The sequence below is a fragment of the Scyliorhinus canicula genome, chromosome 11 (assembly GCF_902713615.1).
Source record: "Scyliorhinus canicula chromosome 11, sScyCan1.1, whole genome shotgun sequence".
Taxonomy (NCBI): Eukaryota; Metazoa; Chordata; class Chondrichthyes; order Carcharhiniformes; family Scyliorhinidae; genus Scyliorhinus; species Scyliorhinus canicula.
The window spans coordinates 149,807,581-149,834,057 of NC_052156.1; the positions used below are offsets into that span (position 1 = coordinate 149,807,581).

Below are 26,477 nucleotides of genomic sequence, written 5' to 3' on the forward strand. Positions count from 1 at the left end.
AATACACCATGTCTACTGGCATGAAAACAGAACATGCTGAATAGCCTCAGCAATGGAGAGAAAAACAGGGTTAAGATTTTGAGTCCAATATAACTCTTTTTTGAAACTCTGGGCGGGATTTTCTCAGCCTGGGGCCGGGCCGGAGAATCCCCGCGAGCTGTGCGAATTGTGCTGCGCCGCCCCGACCCCGGCACGTGATTCTCTGCAGAGTGGAGAATTGCGCCGGCCAGGATGGCGCGGCGCCGGTTGGGGGCCGCTCTGTGCGGCCACCCCGCCGATTCTCGGCCCGGGATGGGCCGAGCGGCCGTCGGAAAAAAGCCGAGTCCCGCCAGCACCGTCAACACCTGCTCTCAGCCGACGGGAACTCAGCGTGGAAGGATCGGGGGGCAGCCTGGGGGGAGGAGGGGGGGGGGGAGGGGGGGAATAGGGGGTCCGACCCCAGGGGAGGGCCTCCGATGTGGCCTGGCCTGCGATCGGGGCCTACCAATCGGCGGGCTGGCCTCTCTGGCTGGGGGCATCCTTTCTTCCGCGCCGGCCCCTGTAGCCCTACGCCATGTTGTGTCGGGGCCGGCACGGTGAAGGGAGCCACTGGGCATGCGCGTGTTGGCACAACTGCGTATTTGCGCGTTGGCGCCGGTGTCACTGCGCATGCGCGGATCCCGCAGCGCCCAGTTCACGACAGGATCAGCAGCTAGAGTGGTGTGAACCGCTTCAATGCCGTGCTGGCCCCCAGTAGGGGCCAGAATTAATGATCCTGAGGCCGTGTTGACGCCGTCGACAAACGCGACGGCGTTTCCGACAGCGTCAACACTTAGCCTCAGGATCACAGAATCCTGCCACCTGAATCTACTGGTTTCCCTTTATCCACCAACTCAGTGTATCTTCAAAGAACTCTATTAAATTTATTAAACATGATAACTTTTTCATAAAACTTTGCTGACTGTTTATTTTTGTAAATTTTCGATTTGTCCTGCTGATGTTTCCTGAATATTGAATTACAGCATTTCCCAGTGACAGCTGTTAGGTTAACTGATTTATACCTTCCTTTCTACCTTTCTCTGTTCTTATTTAGCGATGTTATCTTTGCAGTTTTGCATTCGCAACGCCATCCGAGATGCCAAGAGAGAATATCAAGCCAAGCTAGTCACAGCCTAGCATTACAGACTCTTGGCAGTTGTGGCAAGGCCTACACAACGTAACGGGCTACAAAGTGAAGCCGAGCAGTATTTCCAGCAGCAGAGCATCCCTCCCCGATGAACTCAATGCGTTCTACGCTCGGTTCAAGCAGGAAACCAACAATCCGCTGTTGAGTGCTCCAGTAGCCCATAATATACTCATACCGACCATAACAGATTCCGGAGTCAGATCCGCCTTCCTGAAAGTGAACCCTCAGAAGGCGACGGGTCCAGACGGGATCCCTGGTCCTGCACTCAGAGCCTGCATGGACCAGCCAGCAGATGTGTTTGTGGACATCTTTAACCTGTCCCTACTCTGCTCCGAGGTCCCCACCTGTTTCAAGAAGACCACCATCATACCGATGCCGAAGAAGAACCAGGCAACGTGCCTCAATGGCTACCGTCCGGTGGCCCTGACTTCAGTCGCTTTGAGAGGTTGGTCATGAAGCGCATCATCTCCACACGCCTTGATCCACTGCAATTCGCATATCGTCGCAACCGGTCCACAGCAGATGCCATCTCTCTGGCCCTATACTCATCCCTGGAACATCGCGACAACAAGGACTCCTACATCAGACTCCTATTTATTGACTACAGCTCCGCCTTCAACACCATTATCCCAGCCAAGCTGATATCAAAGCTCCCAAACCTAGGATTTGGCTTCTAACTCTGCAACTGGATCTTCTACTTTCTGACCCACAGACCACAATCAGTAAAAATAAACAACACCTCCTCCACAATAGTCCTCAATACCAGGCCCCCGCAAGTCTGTGTACTTAGCCCCCTATTATGCTCCCTGTACACAAATGACTGCGTGGCAAAATTTGGTTCCAACTCCATCTACAAGTTTGTTGACGATACGACCATAGTGGGCCGGATCCCGAATAACGACGAGTCAGAATACAGGAGGGAGATAGATAACCTAGTGGAGTGGTACAACGACAACATCTATCCCTCAATGATAGCAAAACTTAAGAGCTGGAAGCAAAGTACTGTGCACACCTCTGTCAGAATCAACAGGGCTGAGGTGGAGATGGTTAGCAGTTTCAAATTCCATGGGGTACACATTTCCAAAAATCTGTCCTGATCCACCCATGTTGACGCTACGACCAAGAAAGCACAACAGTGCCTATACTTGTTCAGGAAACTAAGGACATTCAGAATGTCCACATTAACTGTTACCAACTATTACAGATGCACCATAGAAAGCATCCTATCTGGCTGCATCACAGCCTGGTATGGCAACTGCTCGGCCCAGAACCGCAAGAAACTTCAGAGAGCCGTGAACACAGCCAGGTCCATCACACAAACCTGCCTCCCATCCACTGACTCCATCTACATCTCCTGCTGGCTGGGGAAACCGGGCAGCATAATCAAAGACCACTCCCACCTGGCTTCCTCATTCTTCCAACTGCTTCCATCGGGCAGGAGATACAAAAGTCTGAGAACACGCATAAATAGACTCAAAAACAGCTTCTTCCCCGCTGTGACCAGACTCCTAAACGACCCGCTTATGGACTGACTTCATTAACACTACACCCCTGTATGCTTCACCCAATGCCGGTGTTATGTAGCTACATTGTATACCTTGTGTTGCCCTATTATGTATTTTCTTTTATTTCCTTTGCTTTTCATGTACATAATGATCTGTTGAGCTGCTTGCAGAAAAATACTTTTCACTGTACCTTGTTATACGTGACAATGAACAAAATCCAATCCAATCCAATTGTTGGGACCTTTCCAGAATCTTTCTCTGATTCCACTTTTATAAAACCCTCACTCAGATGCAGGCCATCAGGTCCAGTAGCCTTGACTTGTTCGTTTGTTTGGTTCCTTTTCTTCAGTGATGTTTTAAGTTGTTCCCTTCCTACTGTCCCTGATATTTTTCTAATATTGGATGCTTTTAGTGGATTCTACTATGAAGACAGATAGAAAATGTGTGTTCAAAGTCCCTACTATTTCCTTGTTTCTCATTACTAACTAGCCAGCACTTCCTCCAAGGGACCAACTTTTACTTTGCATACTCTCTTTTTATATACTTGTAGATGCTTTTAGCATCTATTTTCGTATTTCTTGCCAACTTACTTTTAATCCATTTTCTTCCATTTTTTGTCATTCTTAACTATCCAGATTTTTCCCAATCTGCTGGCTACCACTAACTTCCACACCTTTGTATGCCTTTTCTTTCAATTATACACCATCTTTAACTTGCTTAGCTAGCCACGGATGGTTCATCCTTCTCAGAATGTTTCTTTCTCAAAGGAATACATCTTGTTTGAGAATTATGAAGTATCCCCTTAACTGTCTGCTGACTTAATTTTAAACTTTTTTTTCAATCCACTTTAGCCATATTTCATGTCTTTGTAATTGCCTTGATTTAAGTTTAAAATACTAGTTTCGGACACAAATTTCTCACCCTCAAGCAGAACATGAAATTCTATCCTGTTATAGTCATGCTTCCCTCCAGAATACTCTACTAAGAAATCATTAACGAATCCCGTCGCATTACATATTACCAGATATAAAATAGCCTTCCCCCGACTGATTCCGTAATGTATCATTCTAAGAAACTATACTGAATATACTCTTTGTTATCATCTTTCAGGTTACATTTGCCAATTTAATTAGTCTAATCTATGTGAAGATCAAAATTGTCCTCAATTGTTGCAACACCTTGGTAACATGCCCCATGATGTATTACTTATTCGAGCTCCTATTACAGCCCCGTACAGACTACACCCATCAATAATGACTTACCCTTGTTTTTTCTTTTCTTCACCCAAGCTGATTCCACAAGTTGATTTTCTCATTATTGATCTCATTAACAAAGCTACCTCACCCCCTTTCCCTTTCTGCCTATTCTTCCAAAATGTCAAGGACCCCTGACTGTTCAGTTTCTAGCTTTGGTCATCTTAATAAAGAGCCTTTAAATTAGACTTTTAAAATTTTTTTTCCTTCTCTGACTATTTACAGGTGTATCCTTAATTTTTCATACGCTGTCTTTTCCTGTCACACTCTGATTATAATTATTCATATCACATCCTTGCACCACTGCCTTGTCCATTACTTTAACTTTCAAATTATCCCCACCGTAACATTTCCAATATTTAGTTTAAAGCTCTAGTTACTCGATTCGCCATATCGTTGGATCCAACTGAGTTCAAGTGAAGCATATCCCAGAGAATAGCTCCCTCTTTCCCAGTACTGTTGCCAGCTCACCACGAATTGAAACCCCATTCTCCCATACCGATCTTTGAGCCACGTATCAATTTTCTGTCAATTTTACAGTAAAAGCAGCTTGTAGCAGTCTCAAAAATCTAACTGGCTTAGTGTAAAAATCAGCAAGGTACAATCCCAAAATGTATAGTTCTGTCACAGTTCTGCCGAGCAGCTGAAAATCAAGATCATCCAGAACCCATTTATTTTGGTTTCAGAGCGAAGTAAAATTAAGAACTCAAATGTAGTTGCGGACCACAATACTGCAACAAGAGCATTGAAATTCACTACTAGCAATACCTAATGGTCACAAAGGTGACAATCAACATACCACATCCTGTCTATGTGTCACAAAATACTTAATACTGTAGAAAGCCGAGAGGTGAATTGAAAGTACAAGTGTGAAGTAAAAATGGAATTTAGGAAAGCAAAGACAGGATACTAAAAAACAGTGACAGGTAAATTCAAAGAAAATCTGAAGATGTTTGCCAATACATTAAGAGCAAGAGAATATCTAAGGAAAAGACAGGCCAATCAGAAATGTACATGGTAACTTGTGGACTGATGCAGAAGATGTGGGCTGGGTTCTCAATGAGCACTTTGTCTCTGTCTTCACTAAGGAGAGGGATGATGCAATCTAGTTAAAGAGGAGTATGAAATAGTAAATACAATAAGCATAGCGAGAGGGGAAATACTGGCATCCTTAAAGGTGGGACCAGATGGTTTATATCTCAGAAAGTTAAAGGGAGCCAGGGACAAGATAGCAGGTACTCTGAGATACATTTTCCAATCCTGACTAGATACAGGCAATGTCCCAGAGGACTAGAGAGTGCTAACACTGCACCATTATTTAAAAAGGATCCAAGTGATAGGTCAGAAAATTATAGGCTGGTCAGTCTGACATTGGTGGTGGGCAATTATTGGAAACAATTCTGAGGGCCAGGATATATTGTCACTTAGAAAGGCACAGATTGATAAAGGATAATCAGCATGGTTTTATTAGGGAAAGATTATGTCTTACTAATAATTTTTTGAGGAAGTATTGATGAGGGTAGTGCAGTGGATGTTCTCTACATGAACTTCAGGAAGGCATTTCACAAGGTCCCACATGACTGACTGATCAGAAAAATAAGATCTCATGGGAGACTGGGGCAAGTGTTTGGTTGGATCAATAACTGGTTCAATGAAAGGAAACAAAGGGTAATGGTCGATGGATATTTTTGTGAATGATATATGGTTGCCATTGCTGCCCCACAGGCCTCAGTTTTGGGACTCATGGTGTTTCCTGTATACTTTAATGATTTAGGCTTAAATATGAGGCATGATTGGGATTTTGCAGATGACACACAATTGGCTGTGTAGTTGATAGTGAAAATGATGGCTGTCAACTTCAGAATTATATCACTGGTTTGGTTGATTGGGCAGAGAGGTGGAAAATGAAATTCAATTCAGCGAAGTGTGAAGTAATACATTTGGGGATGGCAAACGAAGCAAGAGATTACTCAATAAACCGGAAGATATCGAGAGGGTTGAAGAAGTGAAACACCTTGGAATGCATGTCTACACGTTCTTGAAGGTGGCCAGACAGATAGACACTGTGGTCAAGAAAGCATATGTTATGCTTTTGTTTATTAGACGAGGTATTGAATACAAAAGCAGGGATGTAATGATAGAACTGTATAAAATGCTGGTTCGGTCACTTTGCATATTGTTGGAACTTTGTATATAGCTCCGATCACCACATTACAGGAAGGACATAATTGCATTGAAGAGAGTGCAGTGGATATTTATGAAAATGTTGCTAGTGCTTTAAAACTGCAGCTATGAGGAGATTGGATATGTGATGGCTATTTTCCTTAGAACAGAGGTGACCTCATTGAAGTGTACAAAGTTATGAGGGGCCTAGACAGGAAAGATTAATTTGCCCTAGCTGAGGGGTCAATTACCAGATTTAAGGTGACTGACAGAAGAGGCTGCACAAGGAAAAACCTTTTCACCGAGAGGGTGGTGGGATCTGCAATTCACAGTCCAAGTTGGTAACTGAGGCCTAAACATTCAACTAATTTAAAAGGTACTTGATCGGCATCTAAAGTGCTGTAACCTGCAAGGCTACGGACCAGATACTGGAAAGTGGGATTAAAATGAATGGCTAGTTTCTTTATTTTTGGCAGGTGCAGACACGATGGGGTGAACACTTCCTTCTGCACTGTAACTTTCCTATGGTTCTCTATTTGGCAGCTGTATTACTCTGATCCCATTCATCATTCTGCTTACCTTCCAGAAGTCTTTGTTACTTTTTAAGAAGAAAAAAGTTACATTATGGCTGCAAGTTGTAATTGCATAGTAATCAGGAAAAACTTGAAGAACATGGTTCATAAATAAAAACTCAAAACCCTAGCCTTGTCCAAAAAATCACTATCCAAATTGCCACTGCCTCATCATTCTAAGCAATGCCCAACAATGCCAAACGGGCAGAATACGAGCTAGCAATGAATCACAATTAACTAATTAACACCACCCATGGAGGTTTAAGTATAAACACAGATTTAATACTAACCGTGAAATCTCTGTTTGACTTCCTTTGACATCAAATACACATCATGGAAAGGTGACTAGTTTAGAGAGCATGAACTTTCCCCAAATCCCCTCCACCCTCTCCCCCCAACATCTCAGAAAGTCAACGGCAATAGAGCAAGAAACAACAGGAGTTTACAAATTTTCTCTCCCTCATCCTGCCACTGCAATAAAGGGATTTGACAGGAATGTTATGAAAGTAAAGTCACTGCCATGCAGGATTGCTTAGTGTGCAGTTCTAAAGAATTCACCATTATTGAGATGTTGAATAATCATCTCAATAATGAAGACTGAAGACTCGTCAACGCTCCTAAAAAAAGCTTGTGTGCAACAGTTCTGTTCCTTTGTGCTGCCAAAATTAATTGCTCTTTAAAACACCAGAACAGCTCAAACTGCAAACATGAATTACAGTGCTGCTTTTAATTGCCATAGAGCTTTCAGGACCATGGACAAGGCCAACACTGTACAATTTGTCAAGTCAAAAGACCACACAACATATATAGAAGCTGATATCCAGCAATGGATAGGGTATTGTGGACTGTAAAATAGTTAGACAAGAACAAAACATTGGCCATCCTATACCATGGTTCACCTGAATCCATTTATTGAAAATCATTTCTTGTGCTAAAATCTTCTGAAATAACTATTTCTTTATAAAGGGGATTTTCACCCTCAGATTGCTTGCCCCACCCCCTCCCCGTTCCCTCAAATGGTAAAAGCTGAATATGTCTGTCCACGTACAGGGAGGAACATATGTTAGAACATTATGCTTCCAGCTCACATTAACCTAAATGTCCAAAATTCAGTCATTTAAATGGTACACCCAGAGGAGTCCCCTTACCCTGACACATAGCTCAAAATTATGAATGCTGAAGGCCACTCTTTCACGAGATGGTGAGCCAGGGATTGTGAAATCATGTACTACGGGAAATTTATCAAATATAAATCTTTCCAGATTTTTCTATGTTCCAGGCAACCAAATTTGTGAAAGTGCCCTCACTACAGTGCACTCTTGACTGTATCCATTACATCATCTTACAGCAATAACTGCTCCAAGACAGTTTCCTTGAAGATGGCAACTGCACACTCTAATGCTGTATCAGGGAAACTTCCTCTTCAACAAGCAATAGGCCTAGCAGTGTTAGATGGTGAAATAAGCGGAAAACCAGACAGGATTTAGGAATATTGCTGAAACAATCAAATACAACTATTAAATTAACAGGAAGCGATTTAAAATTAGGGAGAAATTAACAGAATTAAGTTTGCATAAGTGGCTCAGAGTCCCAGAAATAAACAATGTTTAATTTGCATTTACATCCATGATTTCCACTTACGGCAAGAGTTTTGACCATAGGAACATAACCAAGCTGAAAAATACATTATGGGGTGGGGTGAGGGAGGTGGAGGAAAACAGCAAATATAAGTGATCTTGTCCATTCTAGAATTCGAGAAGTGGTGACATTTTGTTAAGACTACAAAAGAGAATTAAAGGTTTATTGCGCTGCTAAGAAAAGGAACAAAATCTCACAAACTAGTGTCTTCTTGAATTACCTAATTACATTGAGTATAGCAGAATATTATATCAAGATTTGTCGTGAAATTCAGCGTCCCAACCGTACGATAGAATTTTTGCAGCTGCCGTGCATTTTGACATCAACATAATTTCAAGTAAAATCTTCTCTTGGAAGTTTGCAACTTTTGATCTTTCTATGTGATACAACTGAGAGATTTGGCGAAAAACATGCAGATCAAAGGTGAACCACTCCCCTACCTCACGCTGCAGCACCAGCTCCTTGGTGAATTGAGTGGCATCTTCACTGAATGGCTCCCCTTCCTGGATTCCTGCAGGAGTGTTTCTAGATCCGCGAGGGCACTCAATTCCTGAAACAATAAACAGAATGACTGAAATCAAAAGGAAAAATGCCTCAGTTGTGAAATTATTTAGTATTCTAAAAAAAAAGCATACATTCAAAGGGCCCAAACAGTATAAGAGAAATGGATAAGAAGTAGACCATGAGATCCATCAGGCCAGCACTGCTATTCACAAGATCACTGTTGAACTTTTACATCAATTCGACTTTCCCCCATATCGCTTAATACCTGAAAGCTCTATGACTGTCTGTCTTGAACATACCAAAGGACTGAGCACCCATAACCCTCTGGGGTAGGGAATTACAAAGATACACAACCCTCAAAAGAAGAAAATTCCCATTTTAAAAATGGTTGGCCTCCTTATCTGGAGACCCCTCATTCCAGATTCCCATGCCAAAAGAGGCAGCCTCTCATACTTTCCACCATACCCTAAAGTGTTTGAGATTTTAATAAGATCATTTCTCATTCTTCTAACCTCGAGAACATGGGTCTCTTCTGATAAGATCGGGTTCACAACCTAGGAATGAATCCAATGAACCTCAACTATGCTCCCTTTAAGGCAAATTTATAACTCCTTAGATGAGGAGAGCGAAACTGTGAACAGTACTATGATAAAACTCAAGATACTTAACTAAATCAGTAGTTTGCAGTTTTGGAATTACATTTCCAGCAGGCCTTTGGACCTCTGCGATGCGCCTGCTAGGAAATCACCACACATGCGCAGTTAGTTCTTTTTAATGTTCTTGAGGCGTGGAACCAGCAGCACTGAAGAAAAGGAAGTGAAAGACATGAAACTGATGGTCAGGTGATCGGGAACTAGAGTGCCATTGCAGATAAGTGTCTCAGGAATCTGGGGAGGGGGTTGGGGGGGTTACAACAGGGAGAAGGTCCCAAACAAGATGTTTCCAAATCAGAGAGAGAGATAGAAACAGGCACCGAAGGAAGTCCCAGGCGGGGACAAAGTCGGGGATCAGAGATGGTTCCCATTGAGTTAAGGTAAGACAGGAGCAGAGAAAAAGGCTCTTGAGTTGTGGGGAACAGACTTCAAGCAAAGTTGGTTCAATAGAAGCCCAGAAAATTTGGAGAGGGCAACTGAAGGTTGGTGACTAAATGCTGCGGGCCATAAAGGCAAAGGTACTCTTTGGAGCAGTGGTGCTTTGCTTGGCACGGTTAGAAATCTGAAGGTTTGCCTGGAAAGTGAAGCACAAGTGTGCTTCTGAGATCCAAGGAAAAGAATCTTGGAAAGTGAGCTTGAAGCCCTGGGGGAGGAATCTTGTTGAAGCCCATCAGAGTGTGAGTGATATTTGGAGAAGAATTCCAACATTACATCTTCAAAAGATTGGAAATCCTCGTGAGAAAGACAGAATTTTGGTGAGACCGGTTGGCTTACTGTGTAACGTGTCTGGGTGGATTGTTCAGAAATCCATAGAATACGCTATGGTAGCATCTGTCATTTCCTCTGGAGTGTGTTGTTTTGAACACACTTCGCCAGTTGGTGAGCATGTACTACATACCAACCCTGAATATTAAAGCATAAGATGTATATTGTAAAATGTTTCACCTTTCCGAATTTTTATGAATGCGTCTGTAAAGATATTTCTGGGGTTAAAAGAACAATGAGGGTTTGAATCATTTTCTTGCGTTTGTATTGAGATTGTTCCAACATTAATCTGGTGCAATGCAGTTAATTTTTCTTGTTAAATAAATGCTTTACTGGTTAGCACTGCTGCCTTACAGCGCTGAAGACCCGGGTTCGATCCCGGCCCTGGGTCACTGTCCATGTGGAGTTTGCACATTCTTATCATATCTGCATGGGAGCCATTCTCTGCCCGATCGCCATTCCCGATTTTGGCGTCGTGCTGGAGAATCCCGCCCAGGATTTATCAAGACATGCTTCACTCTTGGATCTGACGTATCCAGTATTATCAGCTCGGATTGAAACAGAGGCAAGTGTGTGACTAACTGAGCCATGTAAGAAGTCTTACAACACCAGGTTAAAGTCCAACAGGTTTGTTTCAAATCACTAGCTTTCGGAGCACTGCTCCTTCCTCAGGTGAATGAAGAGGTAGGTCCCAGAAACATTTATACAGACAAAGTCAAAGATGCAAGACGATACTTTGAATGCGAGCATTTGCAGGTAATTAAGTCTTTACAGAGCCAGAGAGAGAGGTAACCCCAGGTTAAAGAGGTGTGAATTGTCTCAAGCCAGGACAGCTGGTAGGATTTCGCAAGCCCAGGCCAGATGGTTGGGGGGGAGGGCGGGGTTTGTGTGTGTGTGTGTGTGTGTGTGTGTGTGTGTGTGTGTGAATGTAATGCAACATAAATCCAAGGTTCACGGATGAACGCACATCGCGCGACAATTGCCAGGCAGGAATGTTCCCTTCCGGCCGGGGAACACTTCAGCAGTCGAGGGCATTCAGCCTCTGATCTTCGGGTAAGCATTCTCCAAGGCGGCCTTCAGGACGCGCGACAATGCAGAATCGCCGAGCAGAAACTTATAGCCAAGTTCCGCACACGAGTACGGCCTCAACCGGGACCTTGGATTCATGTTGCATTACATTCATGCCCCCACCATCTGGCCTCGGCTTGCGAAATCCTACCAACCGTCCTGGCTTGAGACAATTCACACCTCTCTAACCTGGGGTTACCCCTCTCTGTGGCTCTGTAAAGACTTAATTACCTGCAAATGCTCGCATTCAAAGTATCATCTTGCATCTTTGACTTTGTCTATATAAATGTTTCTGGAACCTACCTCTTCATTCACCTGAGGAAGGAGCACTGCTCCGAAAGCTAGTGTTTGAAACAAACATGTTGGGCTTTAACCTGGTGTTGTAAGACTTCTTAATGTGCTCACCCCAGTCCAACACCGGCATCTCCACATTATAACTGAGCCATGTAACACAGCAAAGGCATTCTTTAGATCTTAAATATTCTAAATGGTCAGACATGTATTTTTTACTTCCATTGAATTCCAGAAGAATAATTGTTCTGATAACAGAAAAATCAGCAAATAGCTGCCCTCCGTATATAATTTAAATATTTATTTCTTTATGTCTGATATCTATCTGCTTGTTCAAGTAGATAAAGAAGGTCCCAAAGTATTTAGAAAAGAGGCGAATATGCTTTAGGATTGTTGGTTATCAGCAAGCATCAAAAATAGATCAACAACTCTTTGTATTTTGTTTGATACTCATAGGGCCCAACTATGCCATATTTGCCTCAAAAATGACAACTACAATTCAAAAGAAATTCTCTGGTTGTGAAGGGCCTTGAGAAATCCCGATTACATGAAAAGTGTTAGCATTAGGGTGTTCGGAACTGTTATGGTCAGTGTAGCCTGGGGAAACAGTACCACCCACATTTATGATGTAGGGAGTCACGTGGGAGTAATAGATTGCAGTGGTTAGTCTGGTAGAAGTCAGCATAAAGATAGCAGCTCATAGGACTGTATCCGGTATATATGTATAGAGTTGTGTGTTATTAATAAACAGTTACTGTTCAATCGTACGAGCCTCTAGACTTATTCATGAAACAACATATTGAGTCAGAAGGTTTTAGGGTCAGGGATTTGAGCACAAAATCTAGACTGGCACTTCCAGAGTACTGCCCAGTTTCAGATGTGATATTAAATGAGGCCCCTTCTGCCTTTTCACATGGCTGCATAAGGCCCCGTGCCACAGTCGCAAAGAAAAGGAGGAGTTTTTTTCCAGGGAGCTGGCCAATATTTAACCCTCAGCCAAATCAATCTAATAGATTATCTGATTATCATATTCCTGTTTGTGGGACCTTGCTACTTGCAAACTGACTGCTATGTATCCTACATTACAATAGTGACAACACTTGATAAGTGTTCAGGTCTCAAAGATTATGAATGGCGTCATATAAATGAAAGTCTACCTTTCTTTATCCATGAACATCGCCACAAGAGGTTGACAAGTACAATTTTAAAAAACCAATAATGTCTTTAGCTTCCATCACTAATACCTCAATTAGGAATAAAACATTACGACACAAGGATTAAAACAAAATCCAGAAAAGCCCATCTTTACCAGGAAGTCCATTCCATAAATGCCCAGGAGGGTCAGCAGGAGGATACTGATTTTATTCTATGCCAATTCAATCGTAAACAGGCAGATTCTCCTTTCTTTTAACAGATAAAATTTAGTTTAAGTTTGGCAGGACATTAAAAACAAAAATATATGCACCAATCTGCATCACAACATGCTGCAGACAAGCTGGTGAGTTTAGCTGGAATAGGTTCAACATCTAATCAAAAACACAGCAGCCAGACTGATGCCATGAACCATAATTGACAATTTTTAACAGCTCAGTCAGTTCAATGTGCAGAGCAGAGATCTGTCAATTGCTACGAGGAAAGAACAGATAGAAACACCTGTGAGGCAAACAGAACTGTCTGAAATAAAAAATGTAGAAACTGAGAATGTACAATGCTTTGGCAAGAGCTTTCGTGCCTGGAAACTGTGGGAAAAGGAATGTTATTGTTTCAGAGGTGGAAGCATACCTAACTATAGAAACTAGTAAATTAATGGAAAAAAAACATAGCAGCCCGGCTAGTGACCACCTTAACCAGCGGCCCAAATTATGGGAAATTAGGGATGGACAATTAGTTCTGACCTGGCCAGCACCACCCGCATCCCATGAATGATTTTTAAAAAGCTGTTTGTGAGTGCTGTGCTCAAAGCAAAAGTGAAACTAAGACTGGATGACATAACATATTTCCCTTCTAATAATGTCATGCTATTATCCCTGAAAGGTATATTACAACACTTCCTGGTCAATTCCCACGGAGTCCTTGCATTAGGACCTCAGTGCATCTTCCAGGGTTTGACTATCCTAGACTGGAAGACCTATACCATTATGGTGAAAATGTTATCAATATAGATGATATTCTTTCAGTCAAATGTTATTAAGCCAAAATAATTTGAAAGTGGTAGTTCCTAACCCTTCGGTTAATGGAGTGGATTGTATAAGAAAATGAAATATTATGCAATAGGTCGGAGGTCTCAATAAGGATACTGGATCGACGCAGACTCGGTGGGCCGAAGAGCTTATTTTTGTGCTGTAATGTTCTTTTTTATAGCTGACAAATCAGCTCCTTAGTTATTGCATTATCCATGGTTCACAAATGTGTCCTGCACGAATGGTAAATGGAACAATATATAAAGAGTGCATGCTTGGGACAGACCGGGTAAGTAGAATCAGAGTGAGAAAAACAATAATCTAATAATAATCTTTATTGTCACAAGTAGGCTTACATTGACACTGCACTGACGTTACTATGAAAAGCCCCTAGTCGCCACATTCTGGCGCCTGTTCGGGTACACTGAGGGAGAATTCAGAATGTCCAAATGACCTAACAGTACATCTTTCGGGATTTGTGGGACGAACCTGGAGCACCCGGAGGAAACCCATGCAGACTCTGCACAGACAGTGACCCAAGCTGGGAACCGAATTGAACCTGTGCCCTGGCGCTGTGAAGCAACAGTGCTAACCAGTGTGCTACCGTGCCACCCGAAAAAGAAGGATTCACAGCACCGGGGGGGGGAGACACTCTGCCAAACTTGTGCAAGGGGGACGCCCCACAAATAAATGAGGGCAGAGTGATGCCCGAAAGAGAGGAGAGAGAGAGGGAAGGAAAAAGAGGAGCGGGAAAGCCGATTTATTTCTTCTTCCCTGGCCCATGCCCTATTGACATCTAATGCAGCCTGGGTATCGGCACAGTTTAGTTACACAACACCTGAAGCTAGTCAGAGCTGTTGGGGGGGGCCTTTGTTAACTCAAACCATGCGTCACATACTTCATTTTTCACAACTCAAATTTCATGTGAATTCAATAAAAATACTACAGTATCAAAGTTTAAAAGAAATGCATTATTGATACAAATTCTGTCAGAAGTCAGCATTCATTGTAAAATATGACCATCCACTCAAAAGCTCTTTAACGTGAAATGAAAAACTTATTTATTCCTTATAGCATGCGTAGCATTCCAATCATTTACCTCCCTCAAGTACCCAATAAACACATAAAAATTGTTCAGCCAAACACAGCTTTCTTAACACAACTTTCAAAGAAATCTCCAAGGTGAAAGGAATTAAGCTCAACATTTCTGATACTTTGGAGAACACTTATTTTTTCAAATCATAAACAGAAGTAAAAGTAATCACAAACAGGCAATATGACTAAGGTCTGACTGATCCAATATTCAGGTTTACCTCCAGGGTCATTGCAGCTCCTTCTATCACCAATTTAAAAAAAATTTAGAGTACCCAATTCATTTTTTCCAATTAAGGGGCAATTTAGCGTGGCCAATCCACCTAACCTGCACATCTTTGGGTTGTCGGGGCGAAACCCACGCAAACACGGGGAGAATGTGCAAACTCCACACGGACAGTGACCTACAGCCGTCTATCATCAATACCCAAGAGCTGCAGAATCAGGAATCTTATTGTTGGATGCTACAATCAATTCCATGTCCATTGCATGAGAGGTCACGATATTGAATGAGTTCTTCCATGACCCCTGCATAACTGACAATGGCATGATGAACCAGAAAGTAGGGGCACCTGTGGAGCCATATCACTTTGCCGAGTTCAATACAAAGAACGTATTCATACTCATGGTTAGGCTGAATGGTTGTTTCCATGTTATAACTCTGATCTACTTTTTTCCCTCTCACTCAGCCTAATTCTGACTTTGGGTAACTGTCTGTGTGGAGTTTGCATATTCTCCTCGTGTCTGCATGGGTTTTCTCTGGGTGCTCCAGGTACCTCCCACAGTCCAAAGATGTGCAGGTTAGGTGGATTGACCAGGATAAATTGCCTCTTTGTCCAAAGGTTAGATAGGGTTACAGGGATCAGATGGAGGAGTGGGTCTCGGTTGGGTGCTTTTTCAGAGGGCCAGTGCAGATTCGATGGACCGAATGGCCTTTTCTGCACTGTAACAATTCTACAATCTTCCATGATCTATGATCTCTATGATATCAGGAAGGCAAGAGAACTCACACCAACCATGATACAATCTTTATCTCATTAGGAAACAGATTTAGCATGTTTAGTCTCTTAACTGAGCTCAATAATTAAAGGTTGGATACTGTTCACATTACATTTCTCAAACAATTCAAATAATGTAAAAACAAAATACTGTGGATGTTGGAAATCTGAAATAACTATTGTGTAGAAGGGTCAATGGGCTCAAAAGGTTAACTGTGATTTCTCACCACAGATGGTGCCAGACCGGCTGAGTTTATTCAGCAAATAATGTACTTACTCTCCCAAAGTTTTCAATGCATCTTGGATCACTGCTATGAACACAACGATCGAATAACATAGCTGGCTCATTCCTGTTCCTCTTTAATGATGCAACTCAATAACCTTATGCATGAGGAATTGAAGCTACCAGTGAGTCAGGTAACTGCAGTGAGCAATTTAACACTGACTATTTCACTACAAGAAGTTAAGAAGTACACTGCAAAGGAAGTAGCCAGGTTGGCAAAGACAAGGGCAGCACGGTGGCGCAGTGGGTTAGCCCTGTTGCCTCACGGCGCCGAGGTCCCAGGTTCGATCCCGGCTCTGGGTCACTGTCCGTGTGGAGTTTGCACATTCTCCCCGTGTTTGCGAGGGTTTCACCCCCACAACCCAAAGATGTGCAGGGTAGGTGGATTGGCCACGCTAAATTGCCCCTTAATTGGAAAAAAATTAATTGGATACACTAAATTTATAGAAAAAAAAAGGTTGGCAAAGACAAGGCACTCCTTCCAGATATTTCATTTTAATTTTTCACGGGGTATGGACATTGCTGCTAGGTCAGCATTTTTGTTAGCCACCCCTAATTATCCTTGAAAAGGTGGCAGTGAACCTCCTTTTGAACCGTTGCAATCCATCTGGTGTAGCTACATCCACTGTGCTGTTTGGGAGGGAATTCAGGATTTTGAGTCAGCGACGGTGAAGGAACGATGATATCATTCAAAGTCAGGATGGTGTGTGACTCAGAGGGAACTTGCAGGTGGTGGTGTTCCCATATATCTGCTGCCTCGTGAGGCAGCAATGCTAACCACTGTGCCACCGTGACGCCCCTGGCTACTTTGCTTTCACCATATGGTCCCCTCTTCGACCCACCCCCAAGTCCCCAGCCTTGTGCATAGCAAACAACCGATTGCCAACCCATGTCCCATGTACATAACACATCACCCCAAAGCACCCATAATAAAATAACAGAAAAAAGTTTCATTCTCAAACCCAAAGATGTGCAAGTTAGGTAGATTGGCCAATCTAAATTGCCTCTAAATTGGAAAAAAATAATAGGATACTCTAAATTTATTAAAAAGAACATGTAAAACATGTTAAGAAAGCTACATATCTCATTAAAAATCTTAAACCTGCATTCATTTATTGTCTACAAAACTTTGCTTTCTGTTCCACTTATGTAAATGCTTTCCTTTCGCCTCTAGTCTCCCCACCCACCTCCATCCTTCAAATTACCAAGTCCAAATTTATCAGAACCCAACTATGTAAATTGGTCAGCTGGTAATTGCAATCTGATTTCGAGGTGATTCTATCCTATCTTGCAACCTACAATTTGATAAAAATGACAGATAAATTTAATTTGATTTCTCCATCAGTTGTTATTCCCACCAGTAAATGAATTTTCTAATGACAAAGGAAAAGATATCTAAATAGTAAATTATTTTTATTTGCTTAATTATAGTTTGTGCCTCTCAATATCTTGCTTTTCTTTTTAAGGGTTTCAGCCTCTCAAAGCACAATAACTGAAAATGCATCAATAGCTGTCAAGGGGCTGATGCCACTCGAGTTCATCTCCAAGGTTTCCGCTCTGCTATTTTTCCAAAAACTCTGAATAAAAGCTACAGCACAAATTTGAAAAGCAACACTCGTGTGCATTTTTAAAAAATAGGTTGCTTGTGTGAGGAAGAGAACCAATTCCATATTATTTACAGGTTCTTTGCTTGGCAGACTTCAGCAAATGCAATAACAGGTGAGAATGAGTGAGAAGTGAGGTCCTGGAGGAAACAAGTGTGGGGGGGGGGGGGGGGGGGGGGGTCAGGAGCCAGAGAGGAAAAACAGACAAAGGAGGGAGTCAAATAAGAGTGCATATTCTCTTGAGTGTATGTGCAATTCAAGAGATCAGTATGTACATAAGACTGCCTTAAACAAAACGTTCCCTCTTAAGTGTTTGCAAAGTCTTTGTTTGATAATTTCCCACCTTCTTTCTCACCAAAAAATTATCATGGGCTGTCTGCAGCCAAGTTACGGTCATATAATGGCATCTATCGCTGCCACTTCCCCCACCAATTCTCCCATAGTATTCAGCTTCCCTAGTACTGCTAAGCAGAACTGCACTTCCATTATAAATGATTTCCAAAGGCAGTTCATCACAAGCACATTTCACCAATTAGCAAGGAAAAGGTATAGAAATGGGATAGACTAACATGCTCTCCTTGTAAAATTAAAAGTGCTTCAATAGCCTCAGCCCATCCATCAAGAACTGCATTAACATTAATCTATGCAACTGTTTAACTTGCTATCTCTTCCTATCCCCAATGAGCGGTTGGTATAATTTGACAGGTAGAGATGTAGGTGCGTGTTCCTGATTTATTTCTGCTATTGTCACACACAATCTTTGCACTGAAGGCATTGTTCCAACATAATGTTGATGGATTCTTAGAGAAAAACAATAGACGGGATTCTCCATCCCGCCAGCCCTGTTTTCCGGTGCACGCCTTCCCACCAGCAATGGGATTCTCCGTTCCCGCAGCCGGCCAATGGGGTTTCCTATTGTGGCCAGCCCACGCCGTCGGGAAACCCGCGGGCGTGGGTACAGTGCCAGCGAAGCAGAGGATCCCGCTGGCGGAGAATCCTGCAGCACATACTTCGTTCTTTCAGAATTTTCTGATCAGAGATGCTGAAATCTTTTTTTCTCCGCCAAGAAAGTGTTCATGACCTCAATTTACAACTGCTTTAACACATTGAACACACAGTCCAATTATTGGTCAGTGGTATTTTTCAGCATTTGCTGAAGAGGCATAAACCCATGTAAGTCAACAAATTTCATTAAAAGCAACATTAATTTCATAACTTGTAGCAAGAATCACTTCACACTAAAAATTAAATACAGCCTGGTGGGAACCGAGGCATTTTAAAGAGGTACTGAATGGCACTAGACTTGCTACACCAACAAGTGAAAATGAAGGAAATATATGACAATCGAGGCTTCAAATTACCTGGGACCAAATTAGGTGGTGAGTAATGTCAAGGATTTGATTTGATTGTGGTGTGCATATTGGTTTCAGAGAGAGAGAGAGAGAGAGAGAGAGAGAGAGAGAGTGGAAGTAGGATTTCCAATGGAGACCTTCACAGCATTAATAGTGGATATCACCACCATAGCTCAATCCAATCCTATTTTCACCCAATCTCCAAACATATTCACGTCTCAGAGGTACCCACCGAGTAGTGAACAGGAATGAGACACCTGGCCAACTTCATTTCCGGAATGTGAAGGTTTAAATTTCTTTTCTCATATATTTTTCAATCTATCCACAGATTCTCTTGATAACGTGCTTTGAAACGAGGCAAAATAGGGGCTCACGACCAATCTCCCAATTTGTGTTGAAACAATAAGCATTTAAAAACTGCAGAGGTTAAACATCTTTGCAAAATAAAAATCAATACAGAGCTTTACCCTAGCCCCACAGTAAACACACCAGAGAAATAAAATAGAAATACTCAGTACTGCCCTTCAATAGTCCTCAACTGTTGTTCTTAGTATGCCCCAGGCAGAGTTGGCTACATATGGATATAGATGGATGGGGGGAGGACTGTAACTGCAATTCAAAATTGGACAGAGCATTTTATGGAAGTGGACACTTACCAGAAAGAAAGAAATACCAAAAGGAATAAATATATTTGAGAAAATTATTTGAACGTCCAGGCAAAATTTGTAATGCCCTATCAAATTCAAGGTCTTCACGTGAGCCAAATAACTCCATTGACAATTGCAAGCATCGTTCAAGTTCTGTAATATCTAGATAGCAGAATTATATTCTGACGATAAGCTCTACTTCATCAGTAGTTAAGTCCTTGAGGTACACTGTCGAACAATCCACTTGACCAAAAGCACACCACAAAATAGGGATGATATGAGACGTACATCAGAACAGTTGGAACACATAAAACTCCATGCAGGACCTGTGCTCACCACAGGGGGTTTACAAATGGGCCATCTGGGGCTCTAGTGCATTAAAGGAGTGTCAAAATAGATTTGAAATGACAGACCTACTTAAATATCAATTAACAGGATACATTAGATTTAGTTACATCCTGTCAGAAATCTCATTTTCTGACTGGGTAGTTAGTATCCCTTCAACCAAGGGCAATGCTGTGTTGGCACTTAGCACCTTACATGGTATAACTGTTGAGTAGTTTCTATATTTCTCAAAACTTTGGGCAATTTATTTACAATCTGGAGTAACAGCAAATAGCAGAAAGAAAATCGATTTTATATCCATTCCTCTCCCCATTGAAGAGCTGTATTAAAGGTACATACTATAACTGCTACATGGATCCATAAGAACCCAATGTGATTATTGAGACAAAATGCATTTTATCCCATCAAAAATCCAAGGAGGAAAATAACAATTTTAATTTATTAAATCAATTTCCAACCCCCACCACCCACATCCATACTTTATTGTGCATAAACCTAGGTTTGTAATATAATTCTGCTATCTCGATATTACAGCACTTAACGATGTTTGCAATTGTCAATAGGGGTTATTTGGCTCATGTGAAAACTTGAACTTGATAGGGCATTAGAAATTTTCCCTGGATGGTCAAATATTTTTCTAAAATATATTTATTCCTTTCCTGTATTTATTCATTTCTGGTAAGTGTCCACTTCTGTAAAATGCTAGGGAAATTTAACACTTTAAATCTTGGATAGGATAGAATCCCTAAAGTGCAGAAAGTGGTCACTCCATAAGTCTGCACCGACCCTCTGAAAGAGCATTCCACCCATTAGTGAATAATGTATATTTTAAGCAACATCTTAAATGAGAAGTAGGGATGTGAGGAGGTTTCGGAGCAATTCCAGCAAGATCAGCTTTGGTAACTGAAGGAACAAGCATCAATGGTGGAGTGATTAAAAATGGAAAGTTCAAGAAGCCAGGATTAGTAAACTCAAAATCTTGCTGGGGGTTTGCGGGACTGGAAGAGATTGTAGAGATAGGCAGTGAACAGGTCATGAAGAAAGTTTAGATCAAGGGTGAGAATTTAAATTTAAATGAGGCATTGCTTAACCGGGAGCCAATGAGGTTCACTGTACACAGGGTTGATGAATTAATGGGACTTGGCCTAAATTAGGACACCGGCAGCAGAGTTGTAGGGTTACAGAGGGCAGAAAAGTTGGAGGTGCACTGCAACAATCAAGTTTAAATAACAAAGGGCAGCACGGTGGCACAGTGGTTAGCATTGCTGCCTACGGCATTGAGGACATGGGTTCGAGTCCCAGCCCTGGGTCACTGTCTGTGAGGAGTTTGCACATTCTCCCCGTGTCTGCGTGGGTTTCGCCCCCACAACCCAAAAGATGTGCAGGTTAGGTGGATTGGCCACATTAAAATTGCCCCTTAATTGGAAAAAATAATTGGGTACTCTAAATTTATTTTAAAAAAAGTTTAAATAACAAAAGTTTTTAAGAGGGTTTAGGCAACAAGTGAGCCAAGGACAGACTCAGGTGACGTTACAGAGGTGGAAACAGGCAATCGTAATAATATCGCAAATACGTGGTTGGGAGCTCATCTCAGGGTCAAGTATAACACCAAGGTTCCAAAGTCTGGTTGAGCCTCAGACAGTTGCCAAGGATGGAGTCTATGGCTGGGAACAGAGTTCATGGTGGAGAGGCTATTTTCTTTTTTGTTGGACTTCAAAGGACAGTTTCCAGCCTACTGTATCATTGTGAAATTATCTCTGAAAAGTTTGTAAGGATCAGTAACTGGGCAAATATATATCTTAATTAGGCATTCATCCCAATGAAATGCTGACATATAAATTTTATCGTTTCATTAACATTTTGGCTCTTCAATTTCTTGACAAATGCTGTCCAAGTACCTTTTACAATTTTTTTCATGTGGACAAATCCAGAACTTTCAATGAGAGACAGGAGACATGCAATGGTGCAACATACCACGAATGCAAGCTAATGTGGTACTGTGGTGTCATGACTAATACTTTCATGAGTGCAAGTTGAAATCCACCATGGCAATTTGAAAATACTGAACGCACTTTAGCAGGATGTTTAATTTATTGGATTCACTCCCGTGTCTTTCAGGTGAAGATATGCCGCCACTGTTGCCTCAAGATGATAGTTCTCCCCTTAATTGGGGAGAATCTTATTAGACTAGGTAACTTTCTACTCAGGAAATTAAGGTAAATACTAGTTTAAATATTGATGGATGTCTCACAAAATCCCATCTGGATTCTGTATCATAACCAAGATTATACTTACTTTTCCTAGAATTGTTGATGCTGCTACTGAATTACCATCAAAAGTGAATTGCATGTTCAGTTCTTTAATAAATTCTTACGGTATTAGAAAATAGATTTGTCTCAAATACCCTTTTGTATCCAAACTTGAAAACCAATCGCCATACACTCTTTCAGTACAGAGGTATATGATTGAGGAGAGATACCTGGACCCTGATAATATCCGGTTTTCTAAAATCTAGCTAAACCTTATTTAAAAAGCTATCTGGAGAATTCTCTGATGATTTCTTACCTTTGAGGACAGCTAAATCATTTCTTCAGACCAATTTAAGAGTCTGTGAGAAATGTCTTTCTCAACCTTAAGTGATAGTTTTCATTTAAAGAGTACGACTGATCTTGAGTAGTTCCAAAAAGGGATGAGGATTATAGTCCATTTCATAACCTCAAGGCATCTTACAGAGCATAGAATTTAGGAGGCTCGTCAGGAGTGCACTGTAGCAGTCAAAACCAAAGGTAATAAAGACATGGATGAGAGTTTCAGCAGATGAGCTGAGGCGGGGTGCAGGTTGGCGGTGTTACAGAGATGGAAATGAGCTATCTTAGCAATGGTTCCGATATGCGGTCAGAAACTCATCTTGGGAGTCAAATACAACATCAAGATTGCAAACAGACTGTTTTAACCACAGACAGTTGCAATGGAAAGGGTTGGTATCAGTGACTAAGGAACAGAGTTCATGATGGAGGAACAAGAGAATTGCTACAGGAATGTTGTGAGCACTTTGCAATTACATTGTGGATAGCACAATCGCTTCACAGCTCCAGGGTCCCAGGTTCGATTCCGGCTTGGGTCACTGTCTGTGCGGAGTCTGCACATCCTCCCCGTGTGTACGTGGGTTTCCTCCGGGTGCTCCGGTTTCCTCCCACAGTCCAAAGATGTGCAGGTTAGGTGGATTGGCCACGATAAATTGCCCTTAGTATCCAAAATTGCCCTTAGTGCTGGGTGGGGTTACTGGGTTATGGGGATAGGGTGGAGTTGTTGACCTTGGGTAGGGTGCTCTTTCCAAGAGCCGGTGCAGACTCGATGGGCTGAATGGCCTCCTTCTGCACTGTAAATTCTATGAAATTCTATGACTAGTCAGGTCAAGTCTGCATTATACCTTGATCATTACTCTGCCAGGCAATTTTCCCTCCAAACCACATATCATCCTGACTTGAAACCATATCATCATTCCAAACTCCCTTCCTAACAGCACTGTGATGTGTACCTACATCACATGGACTGCAGCAGTTGAAGGTGGTGGCGGCTCACTGACAGTCTCGCAAGGGCAATTAGTGATGGGGAACATATGCTGACCTTGCCAGTGAAAGAATAAAAACAATTGCATTGAGCAGGTTTACAAAAACATAATCCATCGGGTAAAGGAAATGAGCCAGGTGGAAAAGGTGAGAACCTCATAAAGGACATCAAATATTAATGGAAACCATTTAAACTTCCAAAAAAGCTCAGAGTAAGGGAGGAAAGTAGGTCTGAGCAGCAAAACCAAGAATAGGTTTAGGACAGATGCCAAGGAGAATGCATCACACAGGGGATATGTTGCGATAAGCTGGCCAGCAAACAAGAAAAACAATGGGACTGTTCAAGAAACAATGATAGGTGACCTAGGTATGATAGGTGACCTAGGTATGAACTGAAAACCCATTTCAATTTTTCTAATCTGTTTCTTCGATTTGCAGCATAATATTTGAAGAAAAAAGGATTTGCATTTACAAAGCAATTTTATCACATCTCTCTAAAGTGACATACCTCAGGCAACAATTGGGCACTTTATAGCACCATGGCTGTTCAGAAACTAAAAGCAGCAGCCATTTTTCACACAGCAAGATCCCACAAACAATGAGATTGAGGAGCAGTTAATATGATTAAAGTGGTACTGGAAGAGGGAGGAATTTAGCACCGGTGGGAGACATTATGGACAAGATTCGCAAAGAGCTGGTAATCTTTGAACAGTGTAGTATATCAGAGGGCCAGCTGAAACCCCTGACTAGCCAGTCAGGGGCCTCCATTTAATATCAAATGCAAAGCATGGATTACAGTTGATTTGCAATCATTTTCTTTTTCTACATTGTGTTACAGGAACACAAAATAATTGAATGCATTCCAGCTAAATTACATAACTTAAAACAAGAAAACTACAGATTCCTCTACTTTAATAACGGTGATTTCAGCACCCCATCACGTACTTCACTCCCTTGCCAGTAATTCCATTCTCCTCCTCAAAAGGTAATAAGGGCGATTCAGCAGCCCTGTCGAAGGCTGTTGAATCTCATGATAGGCCTGCAACGGGATTTGCGATGCTTGAAATATCTTGCTAGATTCAACAGAATCTGGTGGTGCGTCACGCTCTGGTTCTCGCACTCACGGGCAAGATACAAGCACGCATATTCAATTCACTGGCCTTGCTGGGTTGGAGTACCCGAGGCTAGGGGAGGAAGACAGGGCTACATTAGAAGGAGCAATACTGGAGCAGGAGATAAAAGACGCGATTGGGAGGATGCAGTTGGGGAAGGTGGCAGGGCCGGATGGGTTTCCGGTGGAATATTATAAAAAATTTAAGGATAAGTTGGCACCCCTTATGGTGGGGATGTTTGAAGAGGCGATAGGGAAGGGTGGGCTGCCGCAAACCTTGGGGAAGGCATCGATTTCACTGTTGCTTAAAAAGATAAGGATCCGACGGAGTGTGGGTCATATAGGCCCATTTCACTTCTTAATGTGGACGCAAAGGTATTGGCAAAGGTACTGGCGGGTAGGCTGGAGGGGTGCCTCCCGAAGACGATAGGTGAGGATCAGACAGGGTTCGTGAAAGGGAGGCAGCTTTTTTCGAATATTAGGAGGGTCTTGAACGTCGTTATGGCACCGGCGGAAGGGGAGGAAACAGAGGTGGTGGTGGCACTGGACGCCGAGAAGGCGTTTGATCGGGTGGAATGGGGGTACCTGATGGCAGTGCTGGAACGGTTTGGGATTGGACCAAGATTTGTGACTGGGTAAAGTAATTATATAAGGAGCCGAAGGCGAGTGTCCGGAAGAACAATATCAGTTTGAGATACTTCTCTCTCCACCGTGGGACGAGGCAGGGATGTCCTATGCCCCCCCCACTACTGTTTGCGCTTGTGATTGAGCCGTTGGCCATCGCATTAAGAAGTTCGGGAGCATGGATAGGAATAGTGAGGGGGGGGGATAGAGCATAGGGTGTCCTTGTATGCCGATGACTTGCTGCTGTATGTGTCGGAGCCGAGTGCGTCGATTGGAGGAATATTGGAGTTGCTGCAGGTATTGGGGTCTTTCTCTGGGTACAAACTAAACTTGGACAAGAGTGAGTATTTTGTGGTGTTTCAACCGGGGGTGGGGACAGGATGGGGGGGCTACCACTCCATAGGGCAGGGACTCACTTTAGGTATTTGGGGGTGCAGGTTGCCCGGGAGTGGGGAAGGCTTCGCAGATACAACATCACTAGTTTGGTGGGGAGAGTGAAAGCCGTCCTGGCAAGGTGGGATGGTCTCCCTCTGTCAATGGCGGGTCGGGTGCAGGCGGTTAAAATGAATGTGTTGCCGCGATTTCTGTTTATTTTTCAATGCCTACCGATTTTCCTGCCAAAGTCTTTTTTCAGGGAGATTGAGGGGAGGATTACCTCGTTCATATGGGGAAGGAAGGTGGCCAGAGTGAGGAAGGTGCTGCTACAGAGGGGAAGGCAGGCAGGGGGTTTGGGTCTCCCGAACCTGATGTACTACTACTGGGCGGCGAATGTGAAGAAGGTGCGGAGCTGGGTCAGGGGGGTTGATTCCCAGTGGGTCAGAATGGAGGAGAGTTCATGCAGGGGGTCGGGGCTGAAGGCACTAGCAACGGCCCCGCTCCCGCTAGCTCCAGGGAAATACTCAGGGAGTCCGATAACAATAGCTTCATTGAAAATCTGGAGGCAGTTTCGCCAGCACTTCGGGTTGGGGGCAGGGTCGAGGGAAATGCCAATCCGGGAGAACCACAGATTTGAGCCAGGGAGGTGGGACGGAAGCTTTCGGAAATGGGAAGAGAAGGGGATTAAGACTCTAAAAGATTTGTTTCCTCGGGGTCGAT

The 26,477-nt window shown here is 42.7% G+C and overlaps 1 protein-coding gene across 1 annotated transcript in view; it reads right to left on the reverse strand.

Moving 5' to 3' along the window:
- Window positions 1-26,477, reverse strand: part of snd1 (staphylococcal nuclease and tudor domain containing 1) — a 1,128,702-nt gene that overhangs the window by 606,047 nt on the left and 496,178 nt on the right. Inside the window, 1 exon segment of the mRNA XM_038812228.1 lies at window positions 8,737-8,846. Coding sequence (XP_038668156.1) covers window positions 8,737-8,846 — 110 coding nt within the window.